The 11,575-nt window shown below is 32.9% G+C and overlaps 1 protein-coding gene across 1 annotated transcript; it reads right to left on the bottom strand.

The window, feature by feature from the left end:
- Positions 1-4,553: 4,553 nt before the first annotated feature.
- On the bottom strand, positions 4,554-6,620 carry LOC132744527 (uncharacterized). The gene has a single exon (XM_060733275.1). The coding sequence runs from the start codon at positions 6,539-6,541 to the stop codon at positions 5,015-5,017; it is 1,527 nt and encodes a 508-aa protein (XP_060589258.1). The 5' UTR covers positions 6,542-6,620; the 3' UTR covers positions 4,554-5,014.
- Positions 6,621-11,575: the final 4,955 nt, after the last annotated feature.

Genomic DNA, 11,575 nt, shown 5'->3' on the forward strand with positions numbered 1-11,575 from the left:
TATTTACTTTTTGTTATCTTTTATCAGGAAAATGAAAACTTGATGCCAGTACATCGCCCATTCCCTTGGCAAGATGCTTAACTGCAGCATTAATTTTACCAAAGTCGTTCTTACCTTTCAATGAAATCAGAAAGGGGATTTTGTAATGCAGTTGTTTAGCGGGAGCCATCTGTTTGTCTAAAACCGCCTCCATGGTCGAGGGGTTAGTCCATGACTTCTAATCCAGTTACCTCTTGGGCGTGGGTTCTATCCCCGGGAGATGCTTTGGTAGTTTAGCACAGAGGAAGGTAGTCTAGTACTGGTGTAACTCTCCAGGAACGATGGTTAGGTAACTACCCGCCTATAAGACTGAAATACTGTTGAGAAAAGGCGTAAAAATAAACAAAACTGAAGAGATTGAAAATAACCCTCCGATTCTACAAGACCCTGTCATATTCAATAACATATCCAAAATTTAGCCTAGGTAAACTGGGTATATGAAAGAGCATGACCTTTACTTGAAACATATACATAGTTACTATAAAAGGAGTAAAAAAAAAATCCTTTCTTGAATGGCAAGATTAATGACCATCAATGAAAATTTAATTTTCAAGTTGTAGTTAACTGACCTTCGGCTGCAAAGTTCTCTCATATTTTGCCAACGAACAAGTTTCATTTTTGTGCCCCCTTTATACTTCTATAGGGGGCATTTAGATTTACCTTGTCCTTCTGTCTGTTCTTATTTTGAGTCGCACATACCTTGAGGAGTATTTAACCTAGTCTTGGAAACTTAAACAGGAATGTTGTGTAGTTGTGCACCAGTCCTGGATATTTGCTTGCGAATGAAACTAGAGGAATGTTGTGAAGTTGTGCACCTGGCGATTTATTCTGTTTTGACCTAGGGTCATGAAACTTTGCCGGAATGTTGATCAGCATAACGGTGATTTATTCTGTTTTGTCAGAGATATTGCCCTTGACTTTGTAAAAATTTGCAATTTTCAATTTGTGTAAAGTATTTAACCTAGAGCCGTGGAGCTCAACAGAATGTTCGTCAGCATGTGTATTGTGCATTGTGGATTTATCTAGTATTTCTAGAGTGATTGCCCTTGACTTAGTAAAAACTGTTGTGTTCCTCGAGTGCTTGAGTTAGAATCAACCAACATTACAGGAATAATCAACATCACTGAAGCTGTGCACCTGGGGTTTTGCATGTGGATTTTTCAGTTTTGTTAAGAGTTATTACCCCTGACTTAGTAAAAATTTGCAATTTTCAACTTGTACATGCATAGCTCAAAAAGTATTTGACCTGTAGGCCAGAACGTTGGTCAGCATTTGTTCTTGTGCACCTTTGGGTTTGCTTGTGGATTTATTCAGTATTTGTAAAGTTCTTGCCCTGATTTTTAGTTTCAACTTGTGGCACAAAATATATTTGACCTTGAGTCATAAGATTAACAAAAAAGTGGAGTGTGGGGCACCCATGTCCTAGTTGTTTTAAAATCAGTTGATGCATGACAAAAGTTACAGTCCGGACACGAATGTGTGTACCTAATTAATTGCGATGTAATGTGAAACTACAAAATAGTAGTGTGACCTTTGAGGTAGGGACATGGTTCTTGGACACCACACATTGTCTTAATGTGGACATTTGTGCCAAGTCATTTCAAAATCCCTCAATGTATGACATTTACAGTCCGGACACGAATGTATGTACCTATTTACTCCAATTGCAATAATGTGAAACTTCAAAATGATAGTGTGACCTTGACGTTTGAGGTAAGGACATGGCTCTTGGACGCATCACATCGTCTTGATGTGGTAGACATTTGTGCCAAGTTATTTCAAAAGACAAAGTTACAGTCCGACACAAATGAAGTGGAGACAGAGTCCGACAGACAGACGGTGCGATTTTAATAAGCCTCCCTTTTGGGGGCATAAAAAGTTATTTTTCAGATGAACATTGGAGTGAATTGTAACATAATTGCTCCAATAAAAGGATATAATTGAAAAACTAAGCAATATACAGTTATGGTTCTTTTACACAGCACTTTTCCAAGTCTCTATTACTGTGTTTAGTTTCAAAGAGATATCGTTGGTGTATTTCAAATTATACTTAAGGCAAACATAATGGGAGATTTTAAAAAAATCATGCATAGTAAAGTTTCCTTATAACTGCATTCCCTTCACCAGCCTTAAAACTGCATTATTTTTCAACAGTCTTTGTCACTGTGTGAAGTTTATTTAAATTCCTTCAATACTTTTTAGGTTATCCTGCAGACAAGAGTGTAACTGAGACTTAAAGACAGATTGAGGAATGAGTTCTAATGAAATGGCATTTGTTAAGATTTCCCTAAATTGTTCTATTAGCCACTCCAAAGAGAGAAAATAAGAATATGTCAAATTTGAGTTGAATGTGTCATACCTTTGGGGAGATGAAGAACGGAAACTGAAAATTTCATATTTTCAAATTGAAAGGGGCATAACTCTGCCACAAATCATCAAACCATGACCAAATTTGAACTTGACCTGCGCATTCCTTTGACGTACCCATATGTCAAATTTGAGTTGAATGTGTAATACCGTTGGGGAGATAATGAACGGAAACTGAAAATTTCATCAAGGGGCATAACTCTTTCAAAAATCATCGAACCATGACCAAATTCGAACTTGACCTGTATTTTCTCATGATATGTTCATATGTAAAATTTTAGTTGAATGTGTGCAACTGTTACTAAGATCATGAATGTAAACTGATGATGATGGAAGGACGGAACAGGGTAACACTATGCCCGAATAAAAATGAACAAAGGGCAATAACTCCAAAATTAAGCAAGGTAGAGTTAATGTTCTTTTGCGCTGCACTTCTATTCAATGAGATCAATCTACCAACAAACCTCTTATGGTTTCAGAGCTATGGCTCGGACAAAGTTCAAAGTAATGGAAATACCTCCAAAATTAGGCAAGGCAGAGTTAAGGTTCTTTTGCATTGCCCTTCTATCCAATGAGCTTTATCTACCTACAAAGTTTCATGTTGATATCTCTTATAGTTTTAAATAAAGTGCAAACTGTAAATATGAACAAAGGGCCATAACTCCAAAATTAGGCAATGCAGAATTATGGTTCTTTAGCACTGCACTTCAACCCAATGGGATTTATCTACCTACAAAGTTTCATTATAGTTTTAGAGTTAAAGCTTGGTCAAAGTTCAAAGTATACAAATGCACTAAGGGCAATAACTCCAAAATCAGGCAAGACAGAGTTATGGTTCTTTAGCACTGCACTTCCTCCCAATGAGATCTATCTACCTACAAAGTTTCATGTTGATATCTCAAAGTGTAAAAATAAACAAAGGGCAATAACTCCAATATTAGGCAAGATAGAGTAATGGTTTTTTTGCACTGCACTTATACAGATAACATCTGCCAACCTACAAAGTTTAATGTTGATATTTCCTATATTTTTAGAGTTATGTCCCGGACAAAGTTCAGTGTAAAAATGAACAAAGGGCAATACCAGAGACATAGATAACATTATCTATTATATATAACAATTGTTATCTATGTCTCTGGCAATACCTTCAAAATTAGGTAAGACAGAGTTATGGTTCTTTAGCACTGCACTTCTACCCAAAGAGATCTATCTACCTACAAAGTTTCATGTTGATATCTTTAGAGTTATGTCCCGAACAAAGTTCAAAGTGTTTATTGCTACATTCTATTCTATTCTACTGTCAATTAGACTTTACCTTTTTACTTTTATTAATTTGTACATGCTCTTTAATATAGTCTTACATGTATCTTGGAAATAAGTGATGTTTCCTTATCAAGTTAAAATTGCCCTTTATCTTAAAGATCCTGTAACTCATTTTTTATCGGTTTACATCATAAACATAATGCAGATTTATCAATATTGTAAGTTCCAAAAAAGCATTATTTGTAAAGATATTACTAAATTTACATTTCATGGGAGGTAATAAGAAATTTATTTTCTATAAAGTCAAGTCAAATTTTTCAATAAGAAATGAATGCATATATTTTAATATTATACCTCATTTGCATACGCCCTTCTATATTTAATATGACGTCATCCTGTCCATAAACCGCATACAGACCAGGGGCGGTCCATAATTCTTATATGGACTGGATGACGTCATATTAAATACATAATGCGTATGCAAATGAGGTATAATATATTTTATTGTTAAATGATTTTTTTAACTGAATTTATTGTTTTGTTTCACATAAATTTATAACATGTTGATCAAAAGTCATGATTTGTCTTTAAATTGCTTATAAATTTTATTTATAAATACAGTTTGTGAAGATCTTAAAGTTCGTTTTTTTTGCCTGTTTAATTTGATTAACAAAAATTGAATGACAAAAGAGCATGATTTTTTTTTTGCTGTATCACAAAAAAAAAAATCTGACTAGGGTTTGAAATATTTGACACACTGAACAAATAAATTATTTAAAAGCAAATTATAGTAAAAATGACAGCAACAAAAGGGATGAAAGGATTTAGATTCGGTATAACATAACAAATAAAACCTGGCCTTTTGGGCAAAATGCAAGTTTACGGACTGGTTGGTCAGACCTCGGAAGGTATATGTCCCTCAGCTGCACTTTGTGCCAACCTTCCTCAGTCTGACCAATCAGTCCATAAACTTGCATATTGCCCTCAAGGCCATGTTTTAATTGTTAAATGATTACATATAATATGGACAAATATTTGCAGTACATATTTTTGTATTCTTCTATGTTTGAACATAATTATATACATATATAAAATTTCACTTAAAAGTGGTTAACAACCTTAATTACCACATACAGGATCTTTAAGTGAGGTCTATTCCTAACGTACTAAATGGCAAACAAGAAAAGGGATGAAAAACTGAATTCTTCTCTTTTTATTTATATAAATATTAAGACGTGCCTAATTAGATGGAAAAATCATCACTGAGAAAGAGTAAATAGTAGTTACTTTTTTATAAAATGTTGTCACATATACACATATTAAAATATACATATAATGATACATATTAAAACAACTGCATTTTGTTAGAAATTGTCAATTTCATTTTGTCATTCCACTGCAACTGGCTGGAATAGGCCAACTGATCAGAATTATTTTTTGATATGTCATTTACACTTGCACTCTGAGAATCCCCAGTGTTCAAGAGATCCAAACTTGACTGGTCATCCATTTCTTCTTCATCACTTTCCCATGATAAACTTCTGATATCAACAGATAAATTATTCTGAGATGAGGAAAGATCAAGACACGTATAATCAAGTGTTTGATTAGGTAATAGCCCTATTGGATGGTTTGACCAATCAACTGGTTCTAGACATTTTTTCCAAGATTTTCTATCTTCATGTACAATATCTTGTATATCAGCTATATTTGAAACTTTTCTGAAAGAATTTTCTTCATTGCACTTATCAACAGTTTTGCACACTGAAAGAAAATGCTTTAGATTTTGCTTCTGTTCAATATCAAGATTAGCATTTTCTACCAATAGATTAATTAATGATTCTGCATCCTTGTTTCTTAGATATATACATTTTTCTAACAAACACATGTATGGCATTTCGATAGGCCTTGGGAATAAATGAGATTTGGATTTATTTCTTTTTATTTTGTCACTTTGATTATGCCAAATAAAAGTGTACAACCAGCAGAGAACTAAAAAGTTTCTTGGTGAAGATTCCTCTGTTATAACTGATGCCATATGAAGCGAAAGTTCAGCAATCAAATTTGTTTTGACCATTAAAAGAATGACTTTTTTCCAGAATTCTAGAACTTTTGGTGGGAGCAAAAGGCTACCATTTGAATGCAAGTCTGCATAATTATATCCAAGACTATCTAACTGTTCTACTGTAGGAATAAGGTACCCATCTGCAATCAGAATTGGACATGCATTACTTCCAAGTTGTTTGAACATGTGATCAATGTTCACCAGCAGCTGTTTGTTAGATGAAGCTTCTCCACTACTGATTTCTTTGAATCTTCTTTGCATGTAAGTTACAAGAGAATCCTTCAATATATCACCTGCTGCGCTACTTAAAGAAGCAATGCCAAAGGTTTCAGATGTCTGTGGCTCCCAAAAGTTTTTCTTTAACCATTCGAGCGCCCATGAAGAAGCAGCTGTTAACTCATTCAGCGATGGTAAAGAACCATGTGTTGCCTCATGTCGCAACTCAACAATCCATTCTGGAACACCCAACACTGCTGCAACAACATGAACTGGTTTTGCAAATGCTCCTTGTTGACCCTTTTCTGTAATGTGATTCACAAACCTAATTACTGCCATGCTATATAAGTTACGCAGATGAAAGTCTACTCCAAACGATGATGCATCGACTTCTCTGCTTGCTAAATGTGCATTGATGAAGGAAGATGTGCTCTCTACAGCAGCTGGTAATCGCTTCTTTGACCTACTCTTCCACACTGATATTCGTTCGATCGCATGTTTTTGCTTAATGACATCTGTACTAAACAGTTCCTCATAAACAAATCGAACCTCTTCCCTATTCATCCACGGAAAAACAACTAAATTAGACATGTTTTCTGATAGTTAAAAATTTGGTCAACAAGCACGTGGGTTTGTATACAATATTCGGAACGCCTTGCCGAGCGGTACCACTAAAATACGCAATGGAGATTTTTTGGCGCAACGGGCGCAACGGAGGGCAAAATTTAAAATAAAACAATAAAATACGATTAGCAATGCATTTTTTTAAAATTTGCATTAGCATGTGCTGAATAAAATAATACTTTGAAAATATAGAAATCATTAAAAAGCAATATTTTCTTTATTATAAACATTGTATTGTTGTAATACCGTTCTTATCTCCGTTTTAATATGTTGTTTCTATGGTTTTATTGAATATAAAAAGTCCATTTCCCTAGCTTATATGGTTATGAAAGTTATCAGTTATGCTACATTTTTTGACTTATAAGAACCGTACGTTCATGTCCGTTTCCTGATAATAACGTGTATCGTGGAAGCATGGTCGTGAACAAAGTTGTATTTTTCCTTGGACTCTATAAAGCACACTGTGTATTTTATATGACAATAGAAAACTGGATTGTGCAGAACGATATAGTCTCCTTTGCGTCGATAATAAGTCTATATCCGCCAGGTTGTAATTGTTCTTACAATTTGTTCCCAGTTTTCTTATTAAATTTAAAAACAGACTTTCAACATGATGCTATAAATTCAACATTCGTTCAATTCTATTTTCAACGTTGTAATTTAGGACGTGCCTTTATGAAAAAATCTCTGTTGCACTTAAATATACATGTATCTCCTTTGCGCCGCGGATAAGTCCTCCATTTTCATATAATCTTTCAAAACAATATTTATAATTCCACATTTTTAAATAATATAACAGACTTTCAAGTCAAGTCAAGTAAATTTTATTTTTAAGTCGGATACATCAACAATAAACATAAGCTCTGATGAGCTTTTTACACCGACTACAATAATATAATACACATGTTTAAGATATGATAAAAGAAGAGAATGGTTATAATAAATAAGACAAATAGCATTGCACTAACAAATAGAGAAGACAAACAGCATTGCACTAGCAAAAAGTAAGAAGTAATACATATTAAGATCTACTACAAAATATCCATTAAGATACATACTTAAGGTTAAGATCTACTAAAATATATCCATTAAGATACATACTAAACGTTAAGATCTACTAAAAATATCCATTAAGATGCATACTAAAGGTTAAGATTCACATTACAGCCTATATAAAACACACAAGTATTTAGGCAGAGAAACATCAAGCATACATGTACACAGTAAGATGCATAGACACACTGACTTCTATAAAAAGAGCAAATTATATATAAATGAATAAAGCATGGTTAGGACTTAGCAATAGAATGACAAAAGGTGGTTAAGATATGCATAATGAACAACAACCCTGACATTAATATACACACAAACATTCAAGTATACATGTATATTAAAAATGATACATAGCACATAAAGAAAATTGAAATAAATCTATCACAATTAAAGCACACAAAAGCACCTGATACAAGGTAATTAAAACAAGCACAGTGATGAGACAAATACATAGCAAAAGTAACTAAAAACTTGAAACATCCAGCTTGTCGCTGCCAAAATTTTGGTTTTTGATAATGTACATGTATTATGTGATGTTACATGATGTACAGGAGCCATTCTCCCCTTGCCAAGTATTTATCAGTGATCTAAAAAGGTTAAAAGATGAAGTTTGTCTAAAATTATCTGCACCCAATTGTATAAACGTTGGTTAAATTAACCCTGGGTTAAACGCTAACCCTGGGTTAAATTTAACCAACTTTGGTTAACTAACCAATTTGGTTAGTCACTTGTATAAACCGAGATAACCAAAAGGTTAACTAACCAAAATGGTTAAAATTAACCGCTGGTTAAACTAACCAATACTAGTCCCGACATGCAATAAATTCTATATCCGGTTATGTCATTTTCGCGGAATATGTCAAAATTGACACATGGTTTAGCTTCCATTTTTATTACAATCGAAAATTTTGATAGTAGAGTTAAAATCGGTTCAAGTTTAAATGAAGATGTTAATTGTCACCACCCTAATTACATATCATCATTAAACAAATGCACAAAATATAACTTTTACGTAGGATGAACTTGTTTATGACCTTGGAACTGGTGTTTAGGTATCAAGTATACCACGAATAACTTGTATGGTTGCTATATATGGGCTTTGTTTACAAATTAAAATGTACTGCAAATACGTGGGTTAATTTAACCAGAAATTTACCCTGGTTAAATTTAACCAAAATTTTATACAATTGGTTAACCAAAGTTTAACCCAAAAGTTAACCAAACCATGGATTTAACCCAGTGGTTAAAGTTAACCAACGTTTATACAATTGGGTGCTGGAAGTTGATTCCAAAGTTTGGCAGCGGCATACCGGAAAGATTTCTTACCGTATCTATCAGTTCTTGGTAAAGGTACCTCAACAATATTAGTGTGATGTAGTAAATCATTTAAATAAACAGGAGATATATTATTTAGAATGTTTATGTTTCTAAAGCAATTGCTCTTAACCTCCTAACCTTCAAACAAATAAGGCCGGACTTCTCAAGTAGTTGATCATAGTTACTGTTAAAATCATCATAAATAACTCTTGAAGCTCTTTCCTGAATTTTTCTATTTTCCTAGTGTTTGATTCATTTGTAAAATTCCAAGTAAAAGGACAATAATTAAAATTTGACATAACAAAAGAGTAGTATATTGTGAGTCTGCTTAATCTATTAAGATGTTTGCCAATTCTCTTTAGTACATTCAGTTGTTTAGAGGCTTTTCTACAAATATTTTACACATGTGAATTAAAATTTAACATAAAATCTAAGTTTACACCAAACAGCTTTACTTCATCATCACAGGATATTTCTATATTTTTGAATTTAAAATTAATTTTCATTATACCACTTCAGTAAATATCTTTAATGATTTAATTCTTCATATAATTATTAAGGACAAACGTTGTTTTTCTTTTTAATAAATAGCAAATTGCCAGTAGAAACCGGAAGTTGGAATTACATCGAACTTAACAGGCGTGTCTGTACACTGTGTGATAGATCAATTAGTGATGAATTTCATTATATTTTTGAGTGTCCGTGTTTTGATAACAGCAGGAAACGTTTTTGGAAACCTAACTATTAAAAGAAACATAATATACATTCTATTGATCTTCTTATGAACACTGATGTTAACCTTCAAGATTACAAAAAAACTTTGTTTATTTATTAAAGAAATTATATTAAGATTCAAATGAGACAAAAATTGTATAAATTTAATGTTGTGAAGAACCCTATAGAAGTATTTGTTGTAATATTGACTCTCCCGCAATATTTATGTTAACAATTTATATATCATGTTATTTTGATACTGTTTGATTCTGAAGCCTCATTTATTATGTACATGTAATTGTATTATTACCTCATGTTGTCATGTTTGCATGATCTGAGTGAATAAATGAATTGAATTGAAGACTTACAGTACGTATGTATTTTCGGCTCAAACTGCACGTTTTTAAATATTTTTTTGGTGCTGAAAATTTAATGCGCTGTAAAATCATTAAAAAATGTATAAATTTAATATATAATTAACGTAATTATTAAACAGATAAATTAAATGCACTATTTAAAAAATAAATCTTATTTTCGTAGCCACGATCTTATTTTCAATCTATACCGCAAATCTGCACTGAGGATAAGTCCATTTTGTCATGATATAATTTTTCAAAACATTATAAGTTGAAAATTGTCCATTTGAATATAAAAATTACATTAACTATAGTTTACTAATTGTGATTTATAAACGTACAAGGTGTATACTAAAAATCTCTGTTACGCAGACAAAATGTCCATTTCGCCTGCACACAATCCTTTACATCATCTGAATTGCAGAATTGCTATACGATTAAGGTTTTTATACTGGTTTCTTTTATTTATTTATTTATTTGTTTATTTATTTATTCAAATAACCTTAATTTTAATCAATATCTTATATTAGTATTTAATACACTTGTTACTATATATAGTAACAAAATCGCCTATGATTTCAACTGATTATGAGTGTCACGTGACCTATTATGAGTTTGCGGCCCAGGGCCGAGAACTAGTTATCAGCCCGCTGAACATGTGCACGTGCACAAACTGAAACAATGACGTCATATTTTACGTCATCAAACAGTTAACTGTAAAAGTGAAAGTAGGTTTTAAGCACGAATCGCTTGATTTTATTATGAGACTTTAAACGTGAAATTTAAAGAAATAATACGGCAAATTTATTCCAAAAAAAAAATGAAAATACAATAAGCTTCAAGATTCTACAGTAGTGCACTTTGAACATACAAAAAGTAAACAACTCTGTAAAAGTTACTGAACAGTACAGTACAGTAGAAATGCAGACAGGAATTTAAACGAAAGAAATTTAAATGTAGATCTATTTCTTTGTTAGAAAAAAAATGCTACTATTAGATTTACCAAGTGTATTAAAGACATTAGTACACGGCAGAGTAGGGCCTGAAGGTGATAATCGGCCCTGACATGAATAATGCCCTCGGGCTGAAGCCCTCGGGGCCATTATTCATTTTGCGGGCCGATTATTACATTCCGGCCCTACTCTACCGTGTATTAATCTCTTAGTATATGTTGCTAAAATTATCTCCGTTGTGCTATGAAATGCCCATTTCGCCAGGCATATAACCCTCCAGTGCAATTAAACATATACAATTTTTGAAATGTTTTAAAACTAACTTACTCACTAGTGCTAAACAATCATTTTACATGCTCAAATGTAACATAATGGCTCAAATTAAGGCGCTGTCTCGTTTTTTTCCCTAAAATAATATCTCCGTTGCGCCCGTTGCGTCCATTGCGCCAAAATATCTCCATTGCGTATTTTAGTGGTACCTTGGCAAGTATCAATCGCACCTTCTCGGCTCTTTCAAAATAATAACCGAGATATTCCGATTGGCCGGGATTGGTTCCTTGCGTGACCCTAATAGACATTATGTTTCCTACACAATAGGGGTAACCAGA

Source organism: Ruditapes philippinarum, unplaced genomic scaffold (genome assembly GCF_026571515.1).
Source record: "Ruditapes philippinarum isolate M1 unplaced genomic scaffold, ASM2657151v2 ctg2054_1_1_1_1, whole genome shotgun sequence".
Classification (NCBI taxonomy): domain Eukaryota; kingdom Metazoa; phylum Mollusca; class Bivalvia; order Venerida; family Veneridae; genus Ruditapes; species Ruditapes philippinarum.

Bases quoted from the DNA above. Each gene is read 5' to 3' on its own strand.
- LOC132744527 (XM_060733275.1), bottom strand. From the start codon at position 6,541: ATGTCTAATTTAGTTGTTTTTCCGTGGATGAATAGGGAAGAGGTTCGA.